The following is a 16,675-nucleotide window of genomic DNA, read 5'->3' as shown; positions in this document are numbered from 1 at the left end:
ATTTCATTGTGCTGATGAGGGCAGGTTGTGTTGAAGCTGGTTCTTCCAAGTGTACAAGGTTTTGAAGTTTCTCTCTTGTCCTTGTTTAGTTGTTTGTTTTGGATAATTTCTCCACTATTTAGTTGTATTTTCAGATAAGTCCTGGGTTGAGAAGCCTCATGCCTTCTTAAGTTACAAAAATATGAAGATGTCAACCTGTAATTAATACCTAGCTTTATGCAGAAAGGAAGAAAGAAGACAGTGAAGCCCTGGTTTTGTGGTAGTGACTTACTTTCTGTAATGTTCTAGGTGAAAATATAATGTGCCAATGAGCTATTTTGCCTCTGGTATATTTTATTTACTCTCTAATGTCTAAAATAGATTGATGGGGTTTTTTTTAGCCCTTATCCCAAATAAATACCACCCATTAAGCAAGGCACAATACATATTTAGATAAGCTCAGCTTTGAATAAGACTGACAATGAACAAGCTCAATTCTCAAGAATTTGTCTCTCATTTGTTGACTTTTAATGTAGTTTCATTTATACAGAGTTTGGGCTTTCCTAAAAAATGAATTTTTACACTGACACTATGGACAGAAAGATTAAGAAAACATGTTAGTAGAATATATGTAGTCTATAAAATGGAAATGGCCACCAGAATACTCTCTGAGATTCTAATGTATTTTGCCTTTAGCTATATTTGCTCTTACCATTGCTAGTTCAAGATACTCACAATGTTCTTTAAAAATTAAGCCATTTATTAATTTTTAAGATCACTATATGGAATTCCTCATCAATTTGTATTTGTTGTTTTTCAAGACAAGAAAACCATTCTAAACTGACCTATTAACATGCATAAAAACAGTCAAAAGGTCAGGCCAGTTTCCCAACCTGCCAGACTGCTTATGACTCAAGTCACACCAGTTTTCCAACCCATTAGCCTTCTTATGATTCAGTTATCCCAACTCACTTGGTAGCCCTTACTTCATTGAAACTCTCTCCCTCCTCCCACAATAGACATCTTGAATCAGCCATAATGGCAGGTGGTGAGACTGATAGGGGACTCAAGAGTTGGAAATTTTTTGTTTAAGTTAAGTAAGTAATGCATATGTTAAAGCTATTGTTTCAGAAACTACAGATAAGGCCCAACCTGGCTCCCGGGAGAGTCAGCCAACCCTCTGGGGCACTGCTAAAAATTACCACCTGGGGACAAGTCTAGGCATCTGGGCCATTGTGTTCCAGGGAGAGACAGATGACCACCTGTCCCTGGGAACAGCTAACTGCCCAGGACAAGAATGCTGCAGTTTCTTTCACCTAATTCTTTCTGAATTTTGAAACCCTCACCTCACCTCACCTTGTTTATTCACTGTTATAAAAGTCTGGCTTGGAAAGAAAATGTAAGACAGTTTTTTTAGGGTGCAAGCTTGCTGTCTTCTAAGATTGCTGGCCATCTGAAAAAAGCACCCATAAAGATTCAGTCCTTGTCTCTGCTTATTGGATTTGGAAGGTTACAGGCAGCACAAATGCCAGTATCTTTTCTGGTTTCATAATTTGGGGACTTTGTTCTGGGACAGACTTTGGGACTCTCCAGTAAGTCTGGGTATTTGGAGAAGAGTTCCATCAGCTGCTTGAGCTGAGAGGTCCTGGGTGTTTGGATTTGGAGAATCCCAAGCAGCTGCCAAGCAATTTCACTTGGGGATTCTCCCCCTCACTCTCATCACTTCTCATTTAGCACATTTGATTGAATTGTTGCACATTCTGGTTCAGGTTAAAATCTCGAGTTATGATTTAGGTCATCTGGTAAAGGTGCCATTCTGGGTTATGGAGCTCTCTGCCTGGGAAATGACATCCAATTTGGTTTGGGCACCCTTTGTCTGAAGGAACTCCGACTGGTATAATGGGGGGAGGTAGTCTCTATTTCAGGAAACACCCCAACTGGGGTAAGTTCTAGCTAATTTGTCAAATTATAAGCATATAAGTAGAGTGAATGTGGTTTTTATTGTAATACTGTTAGGGTTGTATATTGTGTAATTTAGACTCAGGAGAGTGCTGGCCACTGAATGGGTCTTTAAATTATGACACAATACTGCAATTAGAGTTGTTTTGTTAAAAATCAGGGGAGTGGGACAAAATGCCTTACCTAGAAGTATTTTTGAGTTTACATGATAAAGATGCAGAATCAAAAGAAAACAGGTTAATGACTCAGAGAAAAGATAATTTGAAAAATAGAAGCTCAGAGAAGGAGACCAGAAAGATCTAGATGTTATGGCTGCTGCAAGAATGGTCAAGGTTCCTATGGCCCTTCTGGGTCTGGGGGATCTTTTTCCTTACTTGGCTAAGAAAACTGAGGCAAGTGTACCTGAACTGGTATCACCATCTCAAACCCATCAGGGAACTAAATTTGGTGGAAGAGAAGCCCCTACCATGCAGGGCAATTTCCTTTGTGAAGATTTGCAGTGGGAGTAGGGCCAGAGGGCCAGCCTGCTAGTATTATTGGACACACTCCATTTTCCACATCAGATCTATTAAACTAGAAAAGCTCAAGCCCTTCTTACAAGGATAGCCCTACTAAAATTACTGATTTGCTTGCATCAGTTTTTGCCACCCATCATCCCAATTGGGCAGACATATAAGCCTTATTAAATCCTTTGCTTATGGGGGATAACTGGCGGCTGGTATTGGATAGGGTAAATGAAGAGGCTCAGAGGTTACACCAAGAAAATCCAGATGAGATTCTTGGCCCTACTAGGGAAATACCTTTAACAGAGCCCAACTAGGACCCTAATGGGGATGACTTTCCTTTACTAGAGCTTTATAAGAGATACATTCTTAAGGGAATAAGGGAAAGTGTCCCTAAGCAGAAAAGTCTGAATATGGTACAGGTAGTACAACAAAAGCCCACAGAGGGCTCCTCCCAACACCAGGAAACAGTTAAGGAGATTCCTGGGAATGGCAAGTGACTGCTGCATTTGAATTCCAAACTTTGGGCTCATTGCTAAGCCACTGTATGAGGCTCTGAAGGGAATGAAATATAGCCCTTTAGAGTGCACTCTGGCTTTTGAGTCCCTGCATGTGCACCTGGCTTCTGCACCAGCCTTGGGGCTTCCAAACCTACTAAAGCCCTTTGAATTACATGTGCAGGAAAGACAGGAAACTGCCCTAGGATTCCTCACCCAAATGCTTAGTGATATTCCACAACCTACTACATACTTGTCAAAGAAACTAGAACACACTGTTAGGGGTGGCCAGCCTGCTTAAAAGCCATGACAGCCACCTGTGAGCTCTTACAGGAGGCTGAAAAGTTTTCCTTGGAACAACCTATACTAGTTATGTGCCCCAACAAGTGCTGAGCCTGCTGGAGAAAAAGGGAAATTTGTGGCTCACAGCTGCAAGAATGGCCAGATACCAAGTTATTTTTCTCAACAATCCCAACAATTTCTCTCAAAACTGTAAGTTAAATTCTGCTTTTCTTCTCCTAGAGCCTGACTTGGCTGTGCTAATACATGGCTGTGCTGAATAACCAATGAAGTATATTTTAGCAGAGTTGATTTACAGGACCATCTGTTAGAACAAGCAGACCAGACTGTCTATGCAGATGGAAGCAATTACATGGATAAAGGAAACAGAGAGGCTGGGTATGCAGTTGTGACTCTTGAAGCAATGGTGGAGGCCAAGGCTTTGCCGCCAGGAACCTCTACTCAGAAAACTGAACTGATTGCATTGATGAGGGTATTGGAATTGTTGCATGAAAAGAAAATGATATATGTCTCGACTTAAGGCAAGCTTTCCTAATTTTGCATGGACATGTTTCCATCTAGAAAGAAAAAGAACTGTTAACCTCCAAATAAAAAGGAGATTAAGCATGCAGCAATTTTAAAACTGTTCAAGTATCTTTTTAGGGGGCAGTTATGCACTGCCTGGGGCATCAGAGAGAGAACACTGAAGTGCCTAGAGGAAACAATCTATTTTATAGAGCAGCTAAAGAGGCTGCTAAAGAAGCACTTATAACTCCTTTCATACCTGTTCTAGACTTGTCACAATTTGTCCCTGAATATTCTACTGCAGACATAGAAAGTTAGGGGTTTGGGTTTTGATGAAGAAGGTCCTGATAGTGGATGGAAAAAGAATAAGAAAAGAGTTATACTGCTTCCTGAACATTTAGTAGAGCCATTTATGCAGCATTTGCATGAGGCCACACACTATGAAAAATACTCATTAACCATCTATGTCAAACCATGGATCACAGGTCCTGAAACTTCTAAAGCCATACTAAAAGTAATTGCTAGCTGTATTGTGTGCCAAAAGAACAACACCAAAACAGATCCCCAACATAGGAGAGAAAGACAGCATTACCAAGGACAGCACCCAATAAGGACTGGCAAATAGACTTTACTCAGATGCCAAGGGTCTGAGAGTGGAAATATTTGTTAATCTTTGTTAACACCTTTTTCAGGATGGGTAGAAGTTTATCCTACTAGAATGGAGAAATCCTTGAGGCAGTGAGAGCCTTACTGAAGGAAATAGTCCCTCGCTTTGCCCTCCCTGGCAGTATCCAGAGTGATAACAGACTTGCTTTCATTTCAGAAATTACACAGAAGGATAGTAAAATTTTAGGAATCAAGTGGAGACTCTACATGGCATGGAAACCTCAGGCTTCTGGGAAGGTAGAGAAGATGAATCACACCTTGAAGAAAACTATAGCCAAACTGTGTCAATAAACTCACCTGCATTGTGCTCAGGCTTTGCCTATTGCCCTGCTCAAGATAAGGATGGCTTCTTGAAGTGGGATTCAGTTGAGTCTCTATGAAATTGTGTACAGGTGACCATTTCAGGGTATGATTAGGGTCATATATATATAGAGAGAGACATAAAAACTGAAGGTAAAGAAATGTGTACAACATTTAAGTCAGACCCTAGCTATAACTAACAACCTTGCCTGTATTAAAGACTTCTCCCTTATAGGTTCACTGCATTCATTTGAGACAGGAGATAAACTACCACTCAAGATGTGAAAGGGTGGAAGAAAAGATGGTGGCGTGGTAGGAGGGAGCAGATTCTACTTCTCCCTACACATGGGAGAAAAACCTAGCCTATCTAGAGAGGAACAGAGCAAACAGCCAACAGTACCCCAGCACATATGAAGATAGGAGATCAAAAATTATAGCAGACATTGAAAAAACAGATGGTAAGGAGAATGCTTCAGGATAATAAGGGCCCAGGGATCAGCATGGGGACCAGGGAGGTTGCAGACCCAGGCCCAGTGCTCCCAGGTCTGCCTCAGAGCACACGGGAAGGAGCTGGGTCAACTGCTCCCTCCCTGGCCAAACAAGAACTGAGCAACACCAGGGGAGGCTTGGTTGCTTGAAGGCACAGAGAGGGGAGTGAGGACTGAGTGGCAATTATACAGGGGCTGTGAGGACCCATGCATACCCCTGGGAAGAGTGTATTCCCCAGCCTGTGTAACCAAGGGTGGTCTAACCTCGCACCCACACCTGCAACCCAAAGAGAGCATGGTTTGTGGAAGACCCAGAGCACACACCCATGAACTGGAAAAGAAGCAGGTGTTCCACAGGAGTGAGCACAGGGAAAGCACACACACTCTGCAGGATCCCGGGAGCACACAGCCATGAGCTCAGGAGAGCATGCTTAGGAGGCCCCAGATCCCACACCCAGGGCCCTGCAGAGAGGCAACAGACTGGCTCTGGGAAGAATGCCCAGCTAGCCCTGGGGAGAGTACTCAAGAGGCTGTCTGAGTGCTGAATAGGAAGGGAGAAAAGCAATACCAATCGACCTTCAGCCTGCTGGAGCCAGCAAGACCAGAAAAACTGGTTTGGCCAGTTTGAAACCAAAAAAAGGGTTTTTTGTTTGATGCTTTGATTTTGTCTTTTTTTTAAGCAACTTTTTACTTTTTAATTCTCATTATTTTTATATCTCTCAATTCCTTATATTTCTCTTTCTTTCTTTCTAGTGCTATTCCTTCTTCCTTTCCTTCCAAATTTATCTCTTCTTTTTTCATCTTCTGACTTTTTTCTTCTTATCTTTTTTGAACCTGCAAGTTATTGCATATTTCTATTATCTTTTTTCATTATTCTTACATTTTTATTTTAATAATATTTTCATATTCCCCTTCTTTCTATATGGTCTTCTTTGCTTGGCTGGTTATATTGTATCATTTGATAGGTTTCCCTGTTCCCTCTTTCATAGTGTATTGCTAAATTACTGTCCTTCATTTGTGTTCCATTAGCACACTACTCAAGGTTCTATACTCCCTATTCTTCTTATCTAGATCTCATAGATTCTGTCATATGATTGTTGCTCTAATATTATTGTAAATAATAGCTATTCCATACAATTGTAAATACTACACAACACTACTCACAGATCTTAGCCCACTTTATGGTTTCCTGAACTCTTTTACTGCAGTCATTAACTCTATTCTCTCACACACTACACCCATTTACCATTCTTCGCTCTCACCTTACCTCAGAATCTCACCTCCCTCAACCTCACTGCTTTCTAGATCCAACTCACAATCCTTCCCTCCACAACGAGAGTCTTATCTTCATTCCATCTTTTCTAAAAAGTGGTTAGTGGGGTGGTAGATCATGGTTAACACTATACATAGACAAAGGATCTCATATCTCTTCTCTACTGGCTGCTACTGTAAATATCATAAAATTATCTCTGGCTGTTTTAATCCAATTTCCCTTACCCCTCCAACTGATCACAGAAAAGAGTAGGGGGAAGCTGTAAACACCAGGATACCTGAAGGAGACTGTACCACTGAATCTCACAGGTATTCTACCACAGAAGTTCACACCATGAACGAAGGGAATGAGAACAGATCAATTTAAGAAACACAGGCTAACAAGAGTCTCACAAACAATGAGGGAAAAAAAAATCCCTAAATGAAGGGAAAGAAGGAAGCCTCAAAAAGAATGCTAAATGAAATAGAGGCAACTCAACTATCACATATTCAGTTCAAAGAAATGATTATCAGGAAGCTCAATGAGCTCACAATGAGCTACAAGAAACTACAGGGAAGCTACAATGAACTCACTGCAAACTATGTGAACAGGAATAAGGAAATAGAAACTATCAACAAGGGGCAAGAGGAAAAAAAAGAATACAATTTCTGAACTGAAGAACACAGTAGAAGGAATCAAAAGCAGAATCAATGAAACAGAAGATCAGATCATCAAACTGGAGGACAAAGTAGAAAAAAAAACATGTAGAAAGAACAAGACAAGAAAGGAGGCTCAGAAAGAATGAAGAGGGATTAAGAGAAATGCAAGACAACATGAAGGGTAATACTATTCATATAATAGAAATACCAGAAGGAGAAGAAGAAGAGCAAGAAATAGAAAACTTATTTGAAAAAGTAATGATGGAAAATCTCCCTAATTTGATGACAGAAAAAGTCACACAAATCCAGGAAAAACAAAGAGTCCCAATCAGGAGGAACCCAAAGAGGCCCACCTCAAGAGACATCATAATTAAAATGGTAAAATGCCAAGACAAAGAGAGAATCTTAAAGGCAGCAAGGGAGAAACAGGAAGTAACATACAAGGGAGCCTCATAAGGCTAGCAGCTAACTCCTCAATACAAGAGCTCCAAGCCAGAAGAGAATAGCAAGAAATATTCCAAGTAAGGAGAACCAAAGGTCTGCAACCAAGACTACTTTACTCAGCAAGGCTCTCAATCAAGATAGAAGGCCAAATAAGAAGCTCCCCAGAAAAAGAAATCTAAAAGAATACACCTCCACCAAACCAGCTCTGCAAGAGATGCTAAAGGGACTGCTTTAAGGAAAGGAAGGAAAAGAGAGAGAGAGAGAGAAACACAGGTATGTAAATGGCAATGAATAATTACCTTCCAATAATAACCTTAAATGTAAATGGATTAAAGGCTCCAATCAAAAGACAGAATAGCTGAATGGAAAAGAAAGCATGACCCACACATATGATGCCTACAAGAGACCCACGTGAGGACAAAAGACCTACACAGGCTAAAAGTGAAGGGTTGGAAACAAATTTTCCAAGCACATGGACAGGCAAAAAAAAACAGGGTAGCAATACTCGTATCAGACAAAATAGACTTCAAAAAAAAGGGCCATAATGAGACACCCAGAAGGTCACTTCATAATACTCAAGGGAAGAATCCATCAAAAAGACATTAACATTGTAAATATATATGCACCCAACATAGGAGCACCCAAATATATAAAGAAAATCTTAGAGGACTTCAAGAAAGATATTGACAGCAACACAATTATAGTGGGGGATTTTAACACCCCACTATCAAAAATGAACAGATCTTCCAAAAAAAAATATCACAAAGATATTGTGGCATTGAACAATACCCTTGATGAAATAGAATTTACTGATATATACAGAGCCCTTCATCCCAAAGAAGCTAAATACACATTCTTTCAATTGCACATGGAACATTTTCAAAGATAGACCACATGATAGGACACAAAACAAGCCTCAAGAATTTCAAGAAAATTGAAATCATACCAAGCATTTTCTCAGACCACAAGGGACTGAAGCTAGAAACCAACCTGAAGGAAAAAAATCCCAAACACTCAAAATCATGGAGATTAAATAGCATGCTATTACACAATGAATGGGTCAAGAATGATATTAGGGAAGAAATCAAAATGTTTCTGGAAACAAATCAAAACGAACTCACAACAACCCAAAACTTATGAGACACAGCAAAGGCAGCCCTGAGAGGGAAGTTCATACCGATACAGGCCCACCTAAAAAAGTTAGAAACATTCCAAACAAACAGCCTAACCCTATGTCTACAAGAACTCGAGGAACAACAACAAAGACAGCCCAGAGCAAGTAGAAGGAAGGAAACCAAGATCAGAGCAGAATTAAGTGACATAGAGACTAAAAGCACAATTCTAAGGATCAATGAATCCAAGAGCTGGTTCTTGGACAAGATAAACAAAATAGACAAGCCTTTAAGCAGACTCATCAAGAAAAAAAGAGACAAGACCCAAATAAACACAATCAGAAATGAAAGAGGAGACATTACAACAGATACCACAGAAATACAAAGGATTGTAAGAAATTGCTACAAAGAACTGTATGCCAAGAAATTTGAAAACCTAGGTGAAATGGAGAAATTTCTAGAAAAATATAACCTTCCAAAGCTCAATGAAAAAGAAGCAGAAAGCCTGAACAGACCAATAACAACAAAAGAAATTGAAGCAGTAATCAAAAAACTCCCAACACACAAAAGCCCTGGGCCAGATGGTTTCACAGGAGAATTCTACAAAGCATTTAAGGATCAGCTAACCCCTATCCTTCACAGATTATTCCAAAAAATCCAAAAAAAATGGGAGACTCCCAAACTCTTTTTATGAGACCAACATCATCCTAATTCCAAAACCAGATAAAGACACAACAAAGAAAGAAAACTTCAGGCCAATATCACTGATGAACATTGACACTAAAATCCTCAACAAAATACTGGCAAACCGCATCCAACAATACATTAAAAAGATCATACACCATGACTAAGTGGGATTCATTCCAGGGATGTAAGGATGGTACAATATTCGCAAATCAGTACATGTAATACATCACATAAACAAAAGCAGAGAAAAATCACATGATCATATCAGTAGATGCAGAAAAAGCATCTGATAAGGTACAGCACCCATTCATGATAAAAACACTTGGCAAAGTGGGAATAGAGGGAGCATTCCTCAACATAATAAAGGCCATATATGAGAGATCTACAGCTAACATCATACTCAATGGGCAAAAATTAAAATCTTTTCCACTAAGATCAGGAACAAGACAAGGCTGTCCACTTTCACCACTTGTATTCAATATAGTACTGGAAGTTTTAGCCACAGCAATCAGACAAGAAAAAGAAATAAAAGGCATCCAAATTGGAAAGGAGGAAACAAAACTGTCACTGTTTGCAGATGACATGATAGTATACATAGAAAATCCTATAGACTCCACCAAAAAACGAATAAATGAATGAAAATTCAAATAAATGAAAATTCAAATAAATGAATTTGACAAAACAGCGGGATACAAAGTCAATATCCAGAAATGAAAGGCATTTCTGTACACCAACAATGAAAAGGCAGAAGCAGAGATCAAGGAAAAAATAGCAAAAAAGAAAAATAAAATATCTAGGAATAAACCTAACCAAAGAGGTAAAAGACCTGTATTCCAAAAACTACATAACACTCAGAAAAGAAATCAAGGAAGACACAAACAAATGGAAACATATACCATGTTCATGGATCAGAAGAATTAACATCATCAAAATGTCCATACTACCCAAAGCAATTTACACATTCAATGCAACTCCTATTAAAGTACCAATGATATATTTCACAGACATAGAGCAAACATTTCAAAAATTTATATGGAACCATAAACGACCCCAAATCACTGCTGCAATTTTGAGAAAGAAGAGTGAAGTAGGAGGCATCACAATACCTGACACCAAACTGTGTTACAAGGCCACTGTAATGAAAACAGTCTGGTACTGGCATAAAAACAGGCACATGGACCAATGGTACAGAAAAGAGAGCCCAGAAATAAACCAAAGTCTTTATGGTCAATTAATATTTGACAAAGGTGGCAGCAACATAAAATGCAGTAATAATAGCCTCTTCAACAAATGGTGTTGGGAGAACTGGACAGCGACGTGTAAAAAAATGAAACTTGAGCACCAACTTACACCATGTAGAAAATTAAATTCAATGTGGATAAAAGACTTAAATATAAAACGTGACACCATTAAAGTCCTAGAAGAGAACGTAGGTAGGAAAATCTCAGATATTTCACGCAGAAACTTTTTTACTGACTTGTCCCCTAGAGCAAGGGACATAAAGGAAAGAATAAACAAATGGGATCTCATCAAAATCATAAGCTTCTGCACAGCTAAAGAAAACAGTATCGAAATAAAAAGAGAACCAACTGTATGGGAAAACATATTTGCCAATGATACCTCAGACGAGGTTTTAATCTCCAAAATATATAAAGAACTTACACGACTGTACTCTAAGAAGACAAGCAACCCAATTAAAAAATGGCCAAAGGAATTGAACAGACACTTCTCCAAGGAGGACATACAGAAAATCCAAAGATACATGAAACGATGTTCAATATCGCTATCTGTCAGAGAGATACAAATTAAAACCACAATGAGATACCACTTCACACCAGTCAGAATGGCCATGATAAACAAAGCAACAAACAAGTGTTGGAGAGGTTGTGGAGAAAAGGGTTCCCTAGTGCACTGTTGGTGGGAGTGCAGACTGGTACAACCACTATGGAAAGCAGGATGGAACGTCCTCAGAAAACTAAAAATGGATGTGCCTTTTGACCCAGCAATTCCACTGCTGGGACTCTATCCTAAGAACACTAAAACACCAATACAAAACAACCTTTGCATCCCAATGTTCATAGTAGCACAATTTAAAATAGCTAGATGCTGGAAGCAACCAAGATGCCCATCAGTAAATGAATGGATCAACAAACTATGGTACATTTACACAATGTAATTCTATGCAGCAGAAAGAAAGAAGGAGCTCCTACCCTTCACAACAGCTTGGATGGAGCTGGAAAAGATTATGCTAAGTGAAACAAGCCAGGCAGTGAAAGACAAAAACCATATGATCTCACCTTTAACAGGAACCTAAACAACAAAACAAAGAAATAAGCAAAATATAACCAAAGATACTGAAATAGAAGACAGGCTGACAGTGACCACAGGGGAGAGAAGAGGGAATTTCAGGGGACATTGGGAAGGGTTCACGGGAACAAACTTAAAGGACACATGGACAAATATTAGGGGGAGGGTGGTAATGGGAGGGAAGTGGGGAGGGGTGGTTGATTGGGAGTAAAAGGGAGAAAACTGTATTTGAACAATGATTAAAATAAAATTTAAGAAAATGTTCACACATATCAAGCTTCCATATAAGAATCAAAATCCCACATGGGAAATGTGGTCAGTAATATTGTAATAATTATGTATAGGGCAGGGTGGGTACTTGAAGTATCAAGGGGAACACACTATGGAGTATATGATTGTGTGGCCACTATGCTCTGAAACTACTAGAGAAAAATATTGAATGTAAAGTATAATTTAAAAATTTCAAAATAAAAATCCAAAATCTCTTATATAAAAAAAAAGACAGAAAGCTGTACTTGGAGAACTATTAAAATAAAATTAAAAGAACAACAAAAAAGAAAATAGAAATATTTTAAATTCCAGGACAGTTTGCTATTTTAAGGAGGGTGTTGTGAAAATGTCTTTAGAAAATCACTTAAGATTTTTTTAATTAAATCATAGAAAACTGGTAAATAATTTCACAAAACTTGGCTTATATATAGTTTTTAAATTATTTAAATAAATTAAATTTAAATTTTTAAACAATATACTAGGCCAACAATATTATTTTCTATAGTTAAGAATTGCCTCTTTTTTTTTTTCTGTGATGGATGCCTGAATCTGTCATTTTCCTCTCAAGCTTCTATTTTAGAGTTTGGCACCAAAATTATCTTGGTCCCCATATGTCTAGTGAGGAAGCACTGATATTTCTCTACTGTGAAGCTGATATAATACAATTCATTCTATTTCCTCTGCAAAGAATTTATTCCCAGATTTCTTACCTCACTCACTCCTCTCTTTCAGACTCCTTTCTACCCAAGTCATTTTATAATCCCCTAACATATTCACTCTTTCAGGTGCAGAGATTTCCCTTGCTTACTGCACTACCTTGCCCACAAACTTTCCGTGGCTCTCAAGTGTTTAGAGAATCAAATCAATCTCTTAAACTGACCTTGAGATCCCCTAAAGGTTGCTTTTTGGACCATCCTCCTTAGCTTGTGTTCTGTACATACTTGGTGACCCCTCCCTTAGGCCCCATGGGTCTACTAGTTTCTAGGTTGGCCACTTTATGCTCTACTTCTCCTCCTGCCTCCACTAGGGCAGATCACTAATCACCTGTCTATCAAGGCTTCTTCAGACTTTTCCATGTGGCTCTGACGCCTCTCAAGAGACAATAGTTCCCACTGCTGAATGAAAGCAAGTGTCTAAGGAACAGTTTTAAAGATTAAAAAAGGTACTTTAAATTCAGTTTTAACTCTGTGTAAATATAACTAAGCTCTGTGAACATTTATAAAACTTCTCAAGTCCTTCAGATGGTATTTTAAATTGAGAGTTGAGGCTCATTTATTACTTATCTTTATATCCACTTAAGATCAATCCAAGGTAGTCAGAAAATTATGAATGAGTGGTCTGCACTATAAATATGGTCAGATGCCATGGCGCACTTATTAATTTAAACTATTGTTTTAAATTGTGGCTTAGAAGAAAGCCTGGTGGAGAGAGAGAGAGAGCATTAAAATCTAATACCTCCTCTCTGACTTGATTTACTTTATGGAAAGCTTTGGTGTTTATATCTGGTACCCTCTGCTTCCCCTTCCTGCTTCTGAAGTTTGTTGGGACAATCAAAAGAGCAATAGTAGGTAAAAGTGCTTTGAAAATTACAAAACTCTATCTGGTCTGAAGATGAGATGACTGTGATATTTGGGGCTGAGAAGAATAAATTTCCTCAGACTTCACCTCAGTGTGTCCATTCACTCAAATTTGGTATTAGTCTCTTACAAAATAAATAACCCATTTAGCTATATTCCTTTCTCAGTGTTAGCATCTTCTGATTTAAATAGCAAATAGTTATCTTCAATGACAACACTGCCTTACTCAGGTATTATTGGTTTTGATGGGACCAGTGAGACAGTAGCTCAGGATTTGGCCAGAATCAGGAATGGTGACCACTTTTCTCCACCTGGGTAGACACAATATCTGGCCACTTCAGCTGATACTGAACCCATCCTGTGGCCTCATTGTGCCATACTTCATTTGTTTGACAGGAGAGGAGTTTGCAGGTTCTGGATTGCTGTGTTACCTACTGTTTTCACTGATTCTATAGAAGGACTTGTTTCTACTAGAGTTCCCTGGTATGAGGGAGGGGTAATATACAGGTGTGAACAAAAGTTGGTTTATAGTTGTTTGTATGGAAAAAACACAATAATTGATAAATGATAATACAAATATAAAGTCTGTGTTTCACATCCTCACAATTGTAGACCTGCTTTTGCCCACCCTGTATTTAAAAGTTAGAGCATGGGCTGTAGGTGTCAGACTGTTTTCATTCAATGTTGCTCAATAGTTTTCAAAGTACATGACTTTGGGCAAATCATGTAATATGTCTGGGTCTCAGTTTTCTCTTCTCTACAGAATGTAAGAAAATAACAATTTCTAATCTCAAAGTTGCAGTGAAAATGAAATTAGAAAATTCATGAGAAGCAATTAGCAGAATGCCCGACCCTCAAGAAAAAGTAACTATTCAGATTTATAAAGATTTGCTTGAACATGAGTTTCAGACTTCTCAGGAAGTAGTAGTTTGAGTGAAATGCATTGGAAGATGTTTTCATATGGGTTGCTGTTTCAACAAGAAAAACAGGGCTAAGATCCTCTTCACTTTTCTCTGCCTCCACTCTCCCAGCCCCCAGCTCCAATGCTTTGTCCTGTACCAGCCTATTGGCTGAGTTCACCTTTAACAATCAGTCCAATTGTTTTTGTTCTTTGAATCTGTGGGAATAATCATCCAAGTTGATAGTGCTTCCTTCACTTCTATTCTTTTGCCCCCAAACTCAGAGAACTTGGGGTGCTAGTTCCTGCTTCATAGGCATAAAACAGAAATCATTTTATTGGTCAACTACTATGGACATGGTGAGGTATGGGGGACAGTGAATTCATGTGAGTGAGTGCATCCAGAATGTGGGCATGTGAGTAGAGTGCTCAGCACTTGCTGGAAAGGGTGTAGAGATGAGTACTGCATGAGATGGAGACATTGACAGCTTTTAGTCTTTGTGTTGACAACAAAAAGCATCAAACATAACAACTTTGCAGTATTAGTATACAACCTACAGCCAAAGATGAAGATCATTATAATAGCTAATGTTTTCTAAGAACATAAGTGGCCCAAAGTCAGCCAAGACTGTCACATGAATTAGTTTTATCCTCCACATCCTATGGCAAAGTTCTATTTTTACCCCCATTTTACAGATGAAGAAACTGAGGAGGAGAGGAGTTAAATAATGGCTTCAGGGTCATTTATAAATAGTAGTACAGTCAAATTCAAACCCATTCAGGCCTATCCCAAAGTTTGAGATCTCATTATCTATATTATAATCAGCAAACTCAGTGTACTGATCTATATTGAGCTTTATGTTGTTCACACTTGGAGGAAGAAACAGTATCATAAATATTGGCCTTTGTTTTCTAGCTTCCATCATGATTCAGAAATGGTGGTGTCACATGAATCCTTGTTTGGAAGAAGAGGATTGTAAAGTGCTGCCAGATAACTCAGGTTGGTCCTGTAGCAGTGGCAATAAAGTCAAAACTACAAAGGCAAGTATAGACAAAACAACTGTAATGCACAACTTCAGCAACATTAACTATCAGTCCCCTTTTTGTTTTAGCCTGCCATCAAGAAGACAGCATTTTGTTATATTGGCAAACTGACATGAGCAGTACCACGTGATCTGTGACTTTGACCTTTCTGAAAAGTCGTTTTCCCAGTATCACTCTTTATGTTTTTATTGAGCAGTGATGTGGTGGGTGGACTCCTTATTTAGGCAGAGCCACTAGATTCATTTCAGGTCCTTCATGAGCCTGATTGAAAGTAAAGATTTACAAGAGTCAACAAGCCAGTGTATCAAAATAGCATGGCAAGAATCCTTGTACGGTGCTTTACTAAATTTGAAATACCCATGCCTATAAGAAGGTCCAATGTTGAAGACTATAATTCAGGTCTGACAAGTCAAAACTTTCTTCCCCAAATGGATCTCCTTACAGCTGTGTCTGTCTCTGAAAGGATACCACTGTCTGCCCAGGCCTTGAGCCAGAAATCTAACTTCTTTCTTATCTTCCCACATCCAGTCCACTATTATGTCCTTGGGATTGTCACTCACAAGTCCCTTCATCCCTCTGTACCGCTGTACTTACTACCCTGTCAAGTCCACCATAGAGTGCTGCCTCACATACATTCTTGCTCTCTTCCAGTCTGTCCTCCATCCAATGATTATGTTCATTTTTGCAAAATGTAGATCTTTTAATCTAGTCCACCCCTGAACTTTCTAATAGCTTCCCCATGGCTCTACAACCTAATAGCCCTGCCTGTCTAGCTCTCAATAAGTAAACTGGCAGGCTCCCTTCCCTCCATTCTTCCTGCTTCTGCTATTTCTGCTGCTTTTAGTGCCTCTCACTCTGTGTGGTGCATTTGCAGGTACAAGGTGTGCTCTTCACAGAATGTGCTTCCTGCCTTTTCTAGTTCACCATCATTTCTTCAAAGAATACTTTATCTCTGAGTATTTATGATAGTTATATTTTACATCAGTTGGTGTACAGTTGATCCTTGAACAAGTTGACCACCATCGTGCAGTCAAAAATTCACATATAACTTGACTCCCCCAAAATTTAAGTCATCCTTCATTATTTGTGTGGGATTGGCTCCAGGTCCCCTATGGGTAGCAAAATCTGTTGATGCTTAATTTCCCTATATAAAACAGTGTAAATAGATGCATACAGTTATCCCTCTGTATTTGTGGACTCCTACCTATGGTAGAAAGCAGTTAAGTAGT

General features: G+C 38.9%; 1 protein-coding gene across 1 annotated transcript in view; it reads left to right on the top strand.

Moving 5' to 3' along the window:
* Positions 1 to 16,675, top strand: part of TAFA4 (TAFA chemokine like family member 4) — a 227,373-nt gene that overhangs the window by 163,251 nt on the left and 47,447 nt on the right. Inside the window, 1 exon segment of the mRNA XM_045832023.1 lies at positions 15,319 to 15,443. Within this exon segment, the coding sequence (XP_045687979.1) occupies positions 15,319 to 15,443 (125 nt within the window).

Source organism: Phyllostomus hastatus, unplaced genomic scaffold (genome assembly GCF_019186645.2).
Source record: "Phyllostomus hastatus isolate PE091 unplaced genomic scaffold, TTU_PhHast_1.1 phas_contig_16, whole genome shotgun sequence".
NCBI lineage: Eukaryota > Metazoa > Chordata > Mammalia > Chiroptera > Phyllostomidae > Phyllostomus > Phyllostomus hastatus.
The sequence above is the reverse complement of the archived record's forward strand: the minus strand, read 5'-3'. Positions and strand labels throughout refer to the sequence as shown.